At 42.4% G+C, this 16,606-nt stretch overlaps 1 protein-coding gene across 4 annotated transcripts in view; it reads right to left on the minus strand.

The window, feature by feature from the left end:
* FGD6 (FYVE, RhoGEF and PH domain containing 6) overlaps positions 1-16,606 on the minus strand; it is a 139,041-nt gene that overhangs the window by 8,087 nt on the left and 114,348 nt on the right. For 2 of the 4 annotated variants that reach the window (XM_006154866.3, XM_014590263.2), the window contains exons 15-18: positions 7,803-7,905; positions 7,112-7,258; positions 6,205-6,307; positions 3,448-3,575 (exon numbers count right to left, since the gene is read on the minus strand). In XM_006154866.3, coding sequence (XP_006154928.1) covers positions 3,448-3,575; positions 6,205-6,307; positions 7,112-7,258; positions 7,803-7,905 — 481 coding nt within the window. Of the gene's footprint in view, positions 1-3,447; positions 3,576-6,204; positions 6,308-7,111; positions 7,262-7,802; positions 7,906-16,606 lie in introns of all 4 variants that reach the window. The other 2 variants (XM_006154865.3, XM_014590262.2) reach the window with 1 other exon arrangement.

Genomic DNA, 16,606 nt, shown 5'->3' on the forward strand with positions numbered 1-16,606 from the left:
TTTTTGCTATAGGCCACGTGCACTTGCCAGAAATACAGAGAGAGACAGAGAGATTCTCCATTCTCCTCTTGGGATCTTGGGCGGGTACGCACACATACATGCCCGGTGTGAGTTTAAGCCACCGGGTCCAGGACTCAAACCAGGGTGGACTACATGGAAGTCCAGCAACACAGCCATTATACCAACTACTGGTCCCTGTTTTTGTTTTTTTAAGTTTTTGCTATGGGGTACATGTGTTTATCAGAGAGAGATAGGGGTGGTATGGGAGGGGGGATGAGTGAGAAATCACTCTCCAGAGGGTATGGCCACCTGAAATCCCTATTCCTCCATTCTCCTCAGGATTTGGGGCACAAATACACATGCACCTGGCATGATTTTCAAGCCACCAGGACTCAAACTGGGCAATTGGGCATTTGGGGTCCAGTGCCTTAACCTCCATACCACCTTTTGGGCCATCTTTTTGCCTTTTTAGTGATATGGTAAGTAGATTCTTCAGGTGGCTGCTCAGGACTGTTGCCTCTGACAGTCGCACTGTTGTATAGTCTCCTCCCCTGGAGTGTGGGCAGGACCTATGTCTTGCTTCTCATTATAAAATATAGTGGAGTAATGGGACCTCACTCCTGAGATTATGCTACACATCACATAAGAGTCCATCTTACTAGAAGACTGGCTCTAGACTTTCTCTCTAGCTGGCTTTGAAGAAGTTAAGCAGTCATGTTGGGGACTCACATGGCAAGGAGCTGAGGTGACCTCCAGCTAGAAGCCAGTAAGCAGTCAGGGCCTTTAGTCTTCAACTACAAGGAAATGAATTCTGTTGCTACCCTGAATGAGCTTGGAAATAGACCCTTCTCTAGGTGATCCTCCAGAGAAGAACTTGGTACTGGCCAAAACCTTGATTATAACCCTACGGCGGTCGCAGCTAAGCTATGCCTGGACTCCAGAGATAATGTATGTTGTTTTAAGCCAGTAGATGTGGTTGCACAATGTTGTGATACATGAAATACCACAGAATTATAAACTTCAAAATGTTTAATTGTATGTTATGTGAATTTCACTTCAATTCAAAACAAAAACAAAACACAGCTTCTCAAGGGAAGTACTATACTTTCACTTTGTTTTCTTTAATGATGTGTGCATGTAATAGAAAGACAGAGACACAGAGAGAGAGAGTGAGTGAGTGAGATCTTCTCCAATGGTCCCTGGTCATGCTGTAATTCTTTTCCTAAAATTCTTTATCCTATCAGGATTCTGAGCATGTTGTGTGCATGCCTGGAATGTTTTTAGGCCACTGGAGCTGGGACTCAAACTCTGGTTGGCCAGGTGGGATCTGGTTTCCTCTGCACAGGACTTAATTGTTCCCCTCAGGGCTGGCTCTACTTTGATTTTTGTTTGCTTGTTTGTTTAATTGCTTTATCTATTTATTTGCTGTGAGTTTTTCAGGTCACTGGTTCTAGGACTCACACTGCAGTTGGCCACGTGGGACTCCAGCACTTAACCACCACACCACCTACTGGTCCCCATACTTTAACTCTTACAGCATTAACTACTAATACTTATATTAATTTCTCTAGCGTGATGGCAAAGGAACAAAGTAGTAGTTCTCAAACTTTAGCATACATGTAAATCACCAGAGGTGATTGTTAGTTTCTGATTCTACAGACCTTGGACAGGGCCCAAGACTGACTAAATTCTGAGGTGATTCTGATGTTACTACTGGTCTGGGGGACACTTTCAGAATCTGTGGAGCGAGAGGAAAAAATGGCTGCAAACAGGGAGTAGAGGTTTGAAGTAGAAGAATTATTGGTGGAAAGATGTACCAAATAGAATTGGAGTTGGATGCAATTTAGTCTAGAGTGTGAAGCTTTGTAAACAAAGCTGTGGAGTTACGACTGAAGAAGGGAACAAATGGTAAGAATTATATTTAGAAACTATGACATAAAGTTGGACAGGCAAAAAACTACAAAGAACTGAGTTGATTGCTGAAATATCTTTTCCTCCATCTCTCCCTTCTTTCAGGATTTTGAGTATGCAGGCATATATGCCTGGCGTGCTTGTCAAGCTGCTGGGTCCAAGACTTGAACCATGTGGTCTGCCATGTGGGATCCAGGTGCCTTAACCACTATACCATAGACCTGCTCTAAAATTTTCTTTTAACATTAAAGGGAAAACAACCTATCAGTGATACCATAAGCCGTGTATAACCAACCAGTGTCTACAAATAACAAACCATGTGGCTCAGTAAATGCTAATGAGATGCCCAAATTAGTCTATATACTTCTCCCCTCTGGTAAGGGGCCTCTTCAAATGATTTTTAAAAATTCATGTATGGTGCTGGGCACATGTGTGTGCATGCCCAAAATCGCAAGAGGAGAATGGAAGAGAAGGGACTGCAGCATGGCCATACCCCTAGGGGGTGATTTCTTGCTTTCTGTCTTTCTCTGTCTCTCCAGGGAGCACATGCACCCTATAGCAAAAATCTCTCTTAAAAAAAAAATAAAAAAGAAAGAAAGAAATTCATGTGTAGGGGCCAGCAAATGACATGTGGTTAAGGTACTGGACTCCCACATGGCCAACCGCAATCTGGGTCTCAGACCTGGCAGCTCTCTCTCTCTTTGTGTGTGTGTGTGTGTGTGTGTGTCCGGTTAGCACATATGTCCAATAGCAAATTAAAAAATAATAATGATAATAAATAAAATTAAATAATTTTTTAAGGAACAGTTGATTAAACATTTTATTGTCAAATTTTCATTTTATTTCACAGTGATTAGAAAAACAGCCAACACTAATAAAAGTTTAGAATGAGCCAAGTACTCATCAACCTTTTTTGTATATAGTAAGGCATATAATTTTCTTAACAGTACTTATAAGGTAGGTACTATCATTATCCTCATTAGATTAAAAAACAGGCACAGAAAAAGTAATGGCTTTCTTAGGGTCATCAGCTAATAAGTGGTAGAATTGGGATTCAAACTCCTATTTTCATTTTGTAATTTAATGACGTTTTCTTTGAGAATAAACACTTTTTTGGTTTGTGTACATGTTCAGTAGAGGTTGGAGAAAAGGTATCTTCTCTGTAGGCTCTGGAGTCTAGTCCAGTCCCTAACTATTCATTCTACTTCATGACTAATATTATTCAGGGGGCTGGCAGGTGGAATGGTGAATAATTCTTTTTCAAAAAAAAATAAATTCATGTGTGTCCAACCTATCTTTTCTTTTTATTGTTGCTATAAAGTCTTCTCCAAATCTTTCAACAGCCATTTTCAAAATGACTCAGGTCATAAGGGAAACAGCAAGATTATAATGCATCAGCCCCACCCATCACCGGTATTAAAATCCATACTTAATAGCAGTGGGAAATGGTATCTTCCTCTATAAAAGAAAAACTTTGTCATGAGCATATTAACAATTCAGCCTCTATCAAATTGCAAGTTTAACAAAATTACTCACTTCTTTCAGAGCAGCTGGGATTTTTTTCTGCTTCCTCCCTGATGGAATACTATGTAGGACTGATGATAGGGCACTTGAAGGAGATTTGTGATTTCCAGGAGAACCAACCTTGGGGATGTGCTGGTGATCTAAAACAAATCAGGTACACTTATGTAGTCAACGGTAATCATTCAGCTAGTCATTTAATCCAAATCAATACACACTGCTGCATAAATTACCAATAGAAGGACACTTAGGAAACAGATGGCATTTTTGTCCCCAGGAAAAGAAGACAGATGGCCAGGAGTTGAGTGGGAGGAAGACTTTCTACTTCTATGTAAATCACTCCTGCCCCATCTCCAAAACACCTTAACATTATTTACATACTAGCCCAAATAAGTACTAGAAAAGGGCTATGAGGAAGCAATTAATTTTTCTTCCTTCCTTCCTTCCTTCCTTCCTTCCTTCCTTCCTTCCTTCCTTTTTTCCTTCCTAAAGAGGTTTTTGCATTAGGGAACGTTTGCTCACTGGAAAGAGACAGAGACAGTGGAGAGAGAAAGGGAAAAAAATCACCCCCTGGGTTCAGGGGGAGATGACCAGGCCACAATCCCCTCTCCTTCTGGGATCTCGCAAATATACACAGGCACCTGGAGACTCAAGTCACTGAGTCTGAGACTCAAACTGCAGTGGACCATGTGGGATTCCAGAGATGTAACCGCTGTGCTATTTGCTGGCTCTGTGGAGCAATTAATTTTGGCTAGAGGGGTACTGGAAAGCTGGGAAGAGAATGAGGTGTTTAAGTTGACCACTAAGACTTAAGGAGGAGTTTGCCAGGTTAAAAAAAAGAGGAAGAAAAACGATCCTTACAGAGAGGTCAGCATGAGCAAAGGCAGAGAGGCATGAAATAGCACTGTCTATTTGGAAAACCATGAGGCTGACGGAAAACAGAGCTGTTCCAAGGAACCTCGACTGTTGTTTAAGTCTTTTAGGCTGGGGAGTGACACAAGCAGATTAAAATTTGAAAAAATCAATCTGGCAGTAGCAAGGAGGTGGGATTTATAGCATGGAAAACCTGTTAGGAAATTATTGCAGCAGCCTAGACAACAGATATTGCAGGTCTTGTTAGGGCAGACATGGGGAAATCAAGACAAAGACAGAGTGAGTATTGTTAAGATTCACTGATCAAATTGGTGATGAGGGAGCAGATTCAAAGATGAATTCTGATATTTGCAGCTTACTAGTTTATACCAAAAAAAAAAAAAAAAAAACCAACAAAGGAAGAAACATACAGGTTGGGAAAGGAATCAATGGAGGTATCCTTTTTTTTTTTTAAATATATATTTTTAAATAATTATTTTACTTAACTTTATTTATTTATTTAAATTTGACCAGAGAGGGACAGAGTAAGAGGTTAAGTGAGAAAACAAGCCACCAGGTCCGGAGGGGGAAAGTGAGCAAACAGCCACCAAACCGTGGTCAGCCATGTGAGATCCGGCTGCCTTAACCACTAGGTCATAGGCAGGCCTGGCTGTCTTTTAAAAATGTAGGTCCGATAGGTTTCAGGAACTTAACTAAAGATCCCATCCCAAGATATAGACTGAGCACCAACATATAGACGGAGCAGTCTCTTGAGCTGCATGCACTTGAACTGTAGGATACCTACAAAAATGAGCAGGCATATAGAAAGTATCATTTTGCATTTGGGCAAAAAGCAACACATTCAGATCACTAACTCAGTCCAAGTGACGGAATTAGGCTATCAAACTGTTAACCAGGATATTTCCATGTAGAACTGCTTTATAGATAGTTAAAAACGGTTTGTCCTGGGCACACTACTATGTGAAACAAGAAACTTCCAAATCACTTGAAAGTTAAAGTTCCCTTTTAAATATTAAAGCAATTTATATTTCTATTGTTATTAGGTTGTCAGGAAAATCATGATGTATTTTTCTTTATTTTACTAGGCAAAAATGTGTCACCATTTTCCTGACAACTCAATACTTTTCTTAGCGAAACTTTTTGTCTCCCACAGGTTAAAAATAAACATCAGGGGGAACCAGTAGTTAGCGTAATGGCTATGCCGCTGGACTCCCACGTAGTCGACCGCAGTTCGTGTCCCGGACCCGGTGGCTTAAAACTCACGCCGGGCGCGTGTGCGTGCATGTCCAAGATCCCGAGAGGAGAATGGAGGAGAAGAGATTGCGGCATGACCATCCCCCCTGGGGGGTGATTTCTCGCTTTCTGTCTCTATGTCTCTCTCTGTCTGTCTGGCGAGTGCATGCGCCCTACAGTGAAAATCTCTCAAAAAAAAAGAAAACAAAAGAAAAATAAACATCAGGGGCCCAGCAGATGGCATAACGGTTACTAGCTGGATTCCCACAGGGCCAACCATGGTTCAAGTCCTGGACCCTGGTGGCTTGAAACTCATGTGGGATGTATATGCATATGCATGCCCAAGATCTCAGGAGGAGAAGGGATTTAAGCTTGGCCATGCCCCCTGAGGGTGATTTCTCACTTTTCCTCTCATTGTCTCTGCCTCTCTAAAGTGAGCAAACACGCCCTAAGGTAAAATCCTCTATAAACAAACAAACAAACAATCTTCATTCCATTCTCTCTTGGAATCACTACAAAATATGAGTTAAAAAAGCTTTGTCGCTGACTTTGAGATAAGTATTGATGATCATATTGCTAATGTATCAAAGATGAATCTTTCTGAAAGTTGTTGGAAAACATCTGGGGAATAAAGGAAATTTGGTTAAATCTTTACTTGTATATTACCTAATTTCTGCAGTTCTTGAAAACAGTGTTCGCATACTCTTGCTGGTTGATTTTTCAGGTAATCTAAACCACACTTATTTGATGAACAAGCTTGGCATACAATCTGAAAATATATTAGAGTTATTTCATTTAGAGTAACTTTTATTTCCAGAATGTAATGTATGTTACATTTTATAGTGCTACATGTCCAAAGAGCTCCGGCATGCAGTGAACTAATGCACAGTATCACACTTGAGAAATAAGAGGCTACGGATTATTACTGAGGGCTGACTATGTAAAATACCATAGTAAAGGAGTTTAGAACAGCATCTGGCATGCAGTAAGTCCTGCAAGCTGTACTGATCATATGGTCATAATTACCATCACTGCTGCAGCAACCACCACTTCTCTGTTCCCCTACCAGGTGTCCTGCTGTCTAGATGCTCGGTACAAAACCCTAAGTAGGACCCTGTTTAATCTTGAGAATAACTAACTCTCTGGTGCCGTTATGCTCATTTTACGAAGGAGGTCACGAAGGCTCAGAAACACCGCTAGGGATAATCCCAACGTGGAAAGTTCCCCCTACTAAATACCTAGTACCTAGAGAGACGCGGTTTAAATAACTAGCTGTAAATGTGAGGGTCTATGTCAGAGTCGGCTTGTTAGTTTTTGCTTTTGAATGAAAGTGATCTATTACTGACATTCTAAAATAACTCTGGGCTAGCAGAAAGGAAGCTCCTTAATAAGATTCCCTCCCCAACCCCTAAGTATTTAGAGAAAACACCACCCATGTTTCCCATCATCACTACTTCAGTTTTTGCTTTCTTTTTCTTTTTTACTACAATAGTTTATGAGAAAATGCTTCCTTGCCATGGACAGCCCAGAGGTAGTGCAAATCAAAACGGAAACGGGTGTTCATGTCGCTAACCTTTCCGCAGGCCCGGCAGTGGTGTCGTCTCCAGGTCAGAGTAAATTCGCTGGTGCAGATCATACACATGGTGGCTCTGGTATCAGGAATCCAGATGGGGGCCTTTGATCCAAGGGGACTAACTTCTTCTTTATTTTCTGAGTCTGCCTGCTGAGGAAGAACGACTTCTCATTATCGCCATGCACACTGCACGCTATGGAATCAAGCCTTTTCATCTGGTAGTCGTGTCTCACATTTCTGCTGGTTATCATTAAAGACACGGGCTGAAATACAGGCTATTACATTCCTGTTGGTGTCTTCAGGATTTTAAGATGATCTATTGATACATTCTAAAAATTCTTTAATACAAAATTAGCTTAAAAAGATGCCTGTGGTCATGGGATGACCGCTGATGAGTTCCTCCCTTGATAGTTCGTATTTGAACAATTTTCTCGTATTTGAACAATTTGACATTTCACAACTAGAAAAAAAATATGAATATGCCATATGCTATCATGGATGTGCAGTTAGGCATTAAAAGAGGGGTAAGCATTTAGCTCTGAAATTAGACGCCCACCTCCAATCCTTGGAAACACACGTTGCTGTTCTAAACGGAAATGTCTGATTAAGGTTAAAACTGCAGTGTGGGTTTTTGTTGTTGTTGTTGTTTTTTGTTTTGTTTTGTTTTTAAATAAGAAGGCACAGACAATACCTCCTCAAGACTCCTGCTAGGACAGAAGGTGGTTCTTTTCTTGGCATACTCCTCTATCGACCTGGAAATCGCTTCCAGCCATTCGTCCCTTTCTATGGCAGAACTGTCGGGGGTAAAAGAAGGTTCCATCAACCAGATGTCAGCTTTAATTCTTTGCCTCTTTCTTACTTTTCTTCCTTCTCCCATGGCAACAGATCCCACTACCCTCCAACAATAACAGCCCAAAACAACAACACAGGTTTATTTGAAATAATCAAGAACTCATGGTATTTTAGAAAATACGATGCTTTCGTTTCCCTGCCAAAAGTATTGCTTTATAATACAGAGCTTTTTGGAGCTGCCTCAATTTGGAAGTATTTTTAGTTGGTTTCAATTGTATGAATAATCATGATTAGTTATATAACCAAGGAGTTTCCTAAGACATAATCCTAGAATTAAAAAATATCCCAATGAAACAGGTTTCAAATACCAATTCATGACATAAAATATGAAATATCTTTTAGATTAAATACCAGTAAAAATTTCTACAAGCACAGAGGGATAAAGGGAATATATTTTTTGTATCATAAAACATGTTGGGGGGAGTTAAGAAGAGAGACAGCCTGTGGCGGTTCTTAAGCTTCTCTACCTATTTAGCTCAACCAGCTTTCTGCCCTACTCCCGGATCATCAGGAGCTATCATTAATTCAAATCTAGATGAGAACATACCAAACAGAGGATTGCCTGCTCAGAAGAGGGTTTTCTTGTTCTGCACTTTTGCAACCACACCTACCTCTCCCAAAAATCTCAGTGGTTAACTCCAAATCCTCACTAGTATCAGCATATTTATGTAGCCAGTGTTTAAAATTTATTTTTGCACATTAAAAACTGAGAGGCACATTTTAGGTATTCGAAAGAAATTAATCTAGGGCTGGCAGGTGGCATGGTGATTAAGGTACTGGACTCCCACATGGCAAACCCATGGGGACGGTTCAAGTTCCAGACCCGGCAGCTTGCTTTCTCACTTTCCATTTTCTCTCTCTAGTCAAATAAAAAAAAATAATAAAATGAAATAAGGCACTGGACTCCCACGTGGCCAACCAATGGGGTCTGGTTTGAGTCCCAAACCTGGCGGCTTGCTTTCTCACTTTCCCTTTCTCTCTCTGTTCAAATTTTTTCTTTTTCTTTTCTTTTTTGTTTAGAGAGACTTCTGCTATAGGGTGTGTGCATTTGCCGGAGAGACAGAAAGCAAGAAATTACTTCCCATGAGGACGGCCATGCTGCGATTATTTCCCCTCCAGGTTCCTCTCAGGATTTTGATCAACCACGCGCATGTGCCTGGTGTGAGTTTTAAGCTCTTGGGTCCAGCACTCAAACCACAGTCGACTACGTGGCAGTCCAGTGACATAACCATTTCGCCATCTGCTGGTCCCTCTCTGTTCAAATTTTTTGCCATAGGGCGGGGCGCCACCACGCCCCCCTGTTCAAAATTTTTAAAATAATAATAAATAAAATAAAATAAATAATTCATTTTAAAAAAGAAATAAATCTATCCATATACATGTAGACAGAAAAGAGAAACTTTTTTTTTTCTTTTTTTGGGGAGAGGGTTTTTTTTTTTTTTTTCTTTACGAACGCACTCACCAGAAAGACAGAGAGAGACAGAGAGAGAGAAAGCAAGAAATCACCCCCTAGGGGGGATAGCCATGCTGCAATCCCTTCTCCTCCATTCTCCTCTTGGGATCTTGGGCACGCATGCACACGCGCCCAGCATGAGTTTAAGCCACCAGATCTGGAGCTCGAACCGCAGTTGACAACATGGGAGTTGAGCGACATATGCTAACTGCTGGTCCCAAGAAAGAGAAACTTTCAAAATCAGTTTAAAACTCTGTCATAATAAAATCCATCATACTGGTTTCGACTGTATAAGGCAATGTTGACTGAAGAGTCATAGTGAAGTTTGTAGGACTAAAATGACCTGGTTTCTTCAGTTTGTTTTTAAATACTTTAGGAAACTGTAAAACAGGAATATTGCTGACAAAATCTTGATGGTTTCTGGTTTAGGCAATTTAATGTGTAGTTTATTATATTATCCACTTGAATTTTAAGTACAGTAGAAACTTTAAACAATATATTTTTTTAAGAGTTTTTTTTGCTATAGAGCACGTGCGCTCGCCAGAAAGACAGAGAGACAGAAAGCGAGAAATCGCCCCCCAAGGGGGATGGCCACGCCGCAATCCCTTCTCCATTCTCCTCTTGGAATCTTGGGCACGCATGCACACGTGCCCGGCTTGAGTTTAAGCCACTGGGTCCAGAACTTGAACCACGGTTGACTACATGGGAGTCCAGTGACATAGCCATGACGTCAACTGCTGGTCCCCTTTAAACAATATTTTAAAAATAAAAATTCAGGGGCCGGCAGGTGACATGGTGGTTAAAGGTGTTGGGACTCCCACATGGCTGACCACAGTTCAAGTCCCAGACCTGGGGGCTTGCTTTCTCACTTTCCCTCTCTCTCTCTTATTCTCACTTTGTCCCTCTCTACTCAAATTAAAATAAATAAGTAAACAAATAAATGTCAAATAAGATAATTCTTTTAAAAAATTAAAATTCATAGATAAAATAATAAATAATGGTATCTATAAGCATATTACTGTATTTTTAAGAAAGAACACAGAGCAGATCAAGAAGATACTAGAAGGCCAGTCACAGTGGCGCAAGTAAAAGACCACCGCTGTGTGATGCAGCCACAAGGGAGGCCTCCGATTGGTTCCAGGTCCAGCCTAAATAGGCTGGTTGTACTGACACAACCCCTTTTCCGTAGTCTACCACAATCTGTCTCAATTACCCCTATTATTCTAGAGTTACTGCCAAAACTTACTACCACTTAATAGTCACTACATATCAGTCAGCTGATATGCTTTGCCAATGCCATAGCTCAGCCTCAGAGGAGAATGGAACACATGTCAGACCTGACACTATGCCAACTACGCGATCAACCCACTTTCACCATTCACAGACAAGGAAACCGAGGATTAACAATGTTAGAAAATTCGCTGTGGAGGTAATAGCCCCGAAAGTGAGGTGCCGATATTAGACCCAAGTCTAGCTAAGGATTGAACCCTTCACCTCCAGGCCACTACCAGCCTCTGCTCACATTCTCCAAAGAACTACAAACTACACGAATGCACGCACAGGCTTCCAAGCAAACATTCATAAATTACCAGCCTTCTCTCCCTTGTTTTTTACTCGAAGAAGTAACAGAAAGCAGAGAGGCAGATGGCTAATTTGAGAATTGCAGTTGGATTTTTCTAGAGCACTGGGAGCCTGCAGGATGTGATTCAACTGTGCAAATCATGTCACATATGCTGTTTTTCATTTAATCATTCCTGGCGCTCTCATGTGGGGTTCTGCCAAGACAATGTTTACGAGCTCTTGATAACACATTTCTCACAGACCACACACATTGGCCAACGGCACTGAGTGGAGACGTTATTCTAGGTCTCCTTTTGTAACACGGTTAGCAGAAGAATCAGCATCTTCCTCGAAATGGAAAAAGCCATTAAGCCAACTATTTTTTTCTGCATAGGATGTCTACGTTACCAGAGAGCAAATCTGGGTCAATTCAGAACCATTTTCTTATTGATTGGGATAAATTACCAAAGGGAAAAGCCCTCTGATAGAAGGGATTTCTTTTTTTCTTTTAAAGAATTATTTAATTAGTTCCATTTGTTATTCTTATTATGTTTGATGTGACCAGAGAGAGGAAAGGAGAAAGCAAGTCACCAGGTCCAGGACTCGACCATGTTCGGCCATGTGGGAATCCAGCACCTTTAATCACACCACCTGCTGGCCCCTAGAAGGGATTTCTGGTGGGTTAGATCTTGCCACACCAATTTACCATGTGGGATGTCAGTGAGGTTCAAAAGTTACATCATTTTGGTTCATGGGAATAACATTTACTGGGAACTTACTAAGGAAGGGCCAGGAACTAAACCATGAACCAGGCATACAAAATATACCTCCCTTGTAAGGGCCTACATCCAATCGAGATGAAAGAAGTCATTAAAAGACGATACACAACAAATGTGAAGTAGATGAATCACACACACACAGCACATTTCCTCACTTAGGTAGAAGGGCAGGCTTTGTGGAGTTGATGGCAGTCAGGATTTGAAGAATTCTAGAAGTTTGACAGGGAACTCTGCAGTCCCCGTGCACCCTCATGTAGTCGCTTCGGCTTGGATGTCATCCCCAAGCTGATGACACCCACGTCCATGCCTCCAGCCAGGCTTCTTGTTGACATTCAGACCTTTAATAAACTGCTCTAATGGCTGCATTTTGACATTTCATGGGCATCTCACATCCAATGTACGTGTGACACTAAACCTGATTTCTCCCCCAAAGCTCCCCTCCCGGTGTGCCCTGTACCAACGAATGGCTCCACTGCCTAAGACACTGCACGCTGGATAATCCCTCTGCGTTAACTCTTTCTGGTCCACTGCATTCAGTGAATCTGCTTCTTTAGTCTACCTCCCAGGTTATTATGTATTCCACAGAGTAGACATGTATTCTTTTTAAAAAATGCCAACCTGGGGCCAGCAGGTGGCGTGGTAGTTAAAGGTACTGGATTCCCACATGGCCAAAATGTTTTCAAGTCCTGGTCCTGGCAGCTTGCTTTCTCCCTTTGCCTGCCACTCTCTGGGCAAATTTAAAAAATAATAACAACAACAAAAAAATGGAATTAAATAAATAAATAAATAAGCCAGTCTGGGCCAGCAAGTGGCATGGTGGTTAAGGTACTGGACTCACATGGCAGACCACAGTTCGAGTCCAGTCTGGGTGACTTGAAAATCACACCACGTGGGTGTGTCTTCATGCCCAAAATTCCAAGAGGGGAATAGAGGAGAAGATACTGCATGGACACCCCTCTCACTTGCCCTCTTTCAGCCTCTCTTGGCCAGTGCATGTACCCTATGAAAAAAACCTGAAGGGACCAGCAGTTAGCATAATGGCTATGTTGCTGGACTCCCACGTAGTCGACCGTGGTTCATGTCCTGGACCTGGTGGCTTAAAACTCACTCTGGGCGCCTGTGCGTGCGTGCCCAAGATCCCAAGAGGAGAATGGAGGAGAAGGGATTGCAGTGTGGCCATCCCCCCGGGGGGTGATTTCTCGCTTTCTGTCTCTCTGTCTCTCTCTGTCTATCTGGCGAGCGCACGCGCTCTATAGCAAGAAAAAAACCTTTCTGAAAATAAACAAACAAAAAAAAAACTGAAAAAAAAATTAGAAAGCTAATCTGGTTATATTATAACCTTGTCTAAATCTTCCAGCACTTCCTATGGCTCACAAGATGATGGTCCTTGAGCCCACTTGTCCCTCCAGGTCACTTCCTCACATTCTCTAGTTCATGTCCCTACGGTGTCAGGACCTGTGTACACATTGTTCCTACTGACCAGGAGGCTCCTCCTTTCCTCTTTGTCTAGCTCTCCAAGTCCTACTTATCCCTTGTAAGTCAAGGTCTTTAAGGATGACTCCTATGCCTTTACTCTCCCAAATCTGTTGAATTGTTAGAAAAGTCATGATGTATTTTTCTTGTTTTTTTTTTGGTTTTTTTGGGGGGTTTTCTTTGAGAGGTTTTTGCTATAGGACGCATGCGCTTGCCAGACAGACAGAGAGAGACATAGAGACAGAAAGCGAGAAATCAACCCCCAGGGGGGATGGTAACACTGCAGTCCCTTCTCCTCCATTCTCCTCTCGGGATCTTGGGCACACACGCACATGTGCCTGGTGTGAGTTTTAAGCCACTGGGTCCGGGACGCGAACCACGGTCGACTACGTGGGAGTCCAGCGACATAGCCATTACGCTAACTGCTGGTTCCCATATTTTTCTGTTTTTCTGGGTAAAAATGTGTCAGGACTTTTCCGACAACCCAATAGTTCACGGTCTCTTGATTTACAGCCTCATGGCACCTGGCACTTTTCCTCTGTACTACTTAATCACAATATTTACTGTGTCAATATCTGCTAAGAGTACATCTTCCCCAATGAAAGCTTAGTGAAGAATAGCACTTTTAATTTTTCACTTTTGGGCTGGCCCCATAGCCTAGTGGAGAATGGAGCCAGATTCCACATGGCTGACCACAGTTCAAATCGAGCTCCGGCAGCCTGAAAAACATGCCAGGCACCTGTGTGTGCATGCCCCAAATCCCTCAAGGATGGAGAAAGGGAAGAGAAAGGATTGCAGTGTGACCATGCCCCATGGAGGCAGGGGTGCCTTCTCCTCTCTCTGGTAAACACACATTCTTTTTGGCAATTAAAAAAAAAGAAGATAATTTATACACTGTATTCTAGTACCTAGCACAAAGCCTGGTCCAGCCTAGGACCATATTAGAGGGTCCATATTATTGAATGAAGAGATGAATTCCAGGTGGAGGTAGCCACCTGTGCAAGACAGAAGGCTGTGCAGTAGGATGGTATGTGTGGGGAGTCACAAGCGGATCCATGCTGAGGGAGCATTCAATGTGTTGGTGGTGGGGTGGGCAGAGCGAATGAATGGAAGGCAGCCTGATTAGGCAGCTAGGAACCAGATCACCCTCTTTGTAAAATTTTTATTTTATTTTACTAATCAATTATTTTAGATAAGATCTTGTTATAACCAGTCCTTCTGCCTCAGCATCCTAAGTAGCTGATACCTGATTTTCTGGGTGGGTGGGCAATAGAACTCAAGCCTCCCAAGTGCTCTTGGCCTGTCGTAGCAGTGCTGATGAGTGTGCATTGTTGCAGCTGGGCCAATTATTTTAAAATGACAAATAATCATTTATAAATCTATTTATGGGTTATAATGTGTTTTTCCTTTTGTAAAAAATTTACCAAGGGTGCGTGTGCTTGCCAGAAAGAGAGGGAGAAGGAGAAAGTACCCCACAAGAGAAAGTGAGCATGCCTGCCGCAATCCCTCCTCCTCCATTTCGCCATGCTTTCAGGATTTGGGGTACATATGTACACACACTCAGGGCGTTTTTCAAGGTGCTGTAACTGGGGTTTGTACCATCAGCCATGTGGGATCTGGCTCCCTTAACCACCAGACCATGAGGCCAACCCATGCTGTGATGTTTTTATACATGTGCATATTGTAGAGAGAGCATATCCAGCTGATTAGCAGACCTATTCCTCAAATATTTACCACTGCATTCTGGTAAGGACTTTTAAAATCCTGTCTTTTAGCTATTTTGAAATATGCAATACATTAATTATTTTTTTTTGGAGAGGTTTTTGCTATAGGGCGCGTGCGCTCACCAGACAGACAGAGAGAGACATAGAGACAGAAAGCGAGAAATCACCCCCCAGGGGAGATGGTCACGCTGCAATCCCTTCTCCTCCATTCTCCTCTCGGGATCTTGGGCACACACGCACACGTGCCACCGGGGCAGGATGCGAACCATGGTCGACTACATGGGAGTCCAGCAACATAGCCATTATGCTAAGTGCTGGTTCCCATAATACATTAATTTTTTAAACAACTATTTTTATTAATTTTATTCATTATTATTTTTTAACTTAACCAGAGAGACAGAGAGAGACAGGGAAAGTGAGAAAGCAAGCCACCAGGCTCGGGACTTGAACTGTACTTGGCCAGGTGGGAGTCCTACACACCCTCTCTGGCATAGGGCAGGTGCCCATCAGTTATCTTATTGTCTCTCCCTAATTCTGACCACATTTTACCACTAAGACACATCCCCTACAGCACATCAGCTGGTTTCCCACTTCTGCCCTAGTGCCTGAGTGACCGTCTTCTATGATGCTGCCAGTGAAATCTTTAAAAACAAAAATTAGACCGTAATTCTCAGCTTCGGCCCTTGGATGGCTGACCATGGTTTGAGTCCTGGACCTGGCAGCTTAAAACTCAGGCTGGGTGCGTATGCGTGTCGTGCCCAGAATGCTGAGAGGAGAATGGAGGAGAAGGGATTGTGGTGTGACCATCCCCCTAGGGGGGATTTCTCGTTTTCTGTCTCTCTGTCTCTCTTTGTCTCTCTGGTGAGTACACATGCCCTATAGCAAAACTTTCTCTACTACTACTAATACACGTGAACTTCCTAGTAAACCATAAAAGACTAGGGTTTTTTCTCTTTATACATGACAGCGCATGTGAATGCACATTCAGGCAGAAAGAGAGAGAGAGAGGAGCCCCTTCTACAAGGTCTGGTCACATTGCAATCTCCTCCCTCAGTCCTCTAGTTCCTCAGGTCTAGGTCACTGCACATGTGCCTTGTGTGTTTCAAGCTGACTGGGCCAGGACTCTGAACCATGGTAGCCATGTAGGATCTAGCTTCTCACAAGCAGTGCATTACCAATGCGCTATGGCTGGCCTAACACTCGTTCTCTTTAATAATGATTTGAAATATTCACTTAAAAAAAGAGAAATGATCAGCAAAGCACCCTTTGCCCTTGTCATTCTGCTCAGAAGAACATTCTTTCTTTTAATCTTTGCGCTTCTAGCACAGTACTGCATTAGCTGTCAGTCGTTTGCCTGCATGGGAAATCAAGAATGAATGGCATGATATTGAGGAAGAAAAGTGCAAAAAAGTCTAGCAGTTAAGCTAAGTACAAAAGTGCTGGCAACTGCTGACCTTGTAACACTGGCAAAACTTCATCTGTACACTTTCAAAAACAAATTTCCTATAGGGCATGCGTGCTCGCCAGAGAGACAGAGGGTGGTGATGGGATGGAAGTGAGAACATATCCCCCAGAGGGTATGGCCACACTGCATTCCTTCTCGTCCATTCTTGGGGCTGGCAGGCAGCATCGTGAGTCCCTTCTCATCTATTCT

Source organism: Tupaia chinensis, unplaced genomic scaffold (genome assembly GCF_000334495.1).
Source record: "Tupaia chinensis unplaced genomic scaffold, TupChi_1.0 Scaffold000423_1, whole genome shotgun sequence".
Taxonomy (NCBI): Eukaryota; Metazoa; Chordata; class Mammalia; order Scandentia; family Tupaiidae; genus Tupaia; species Tupaia belangeri.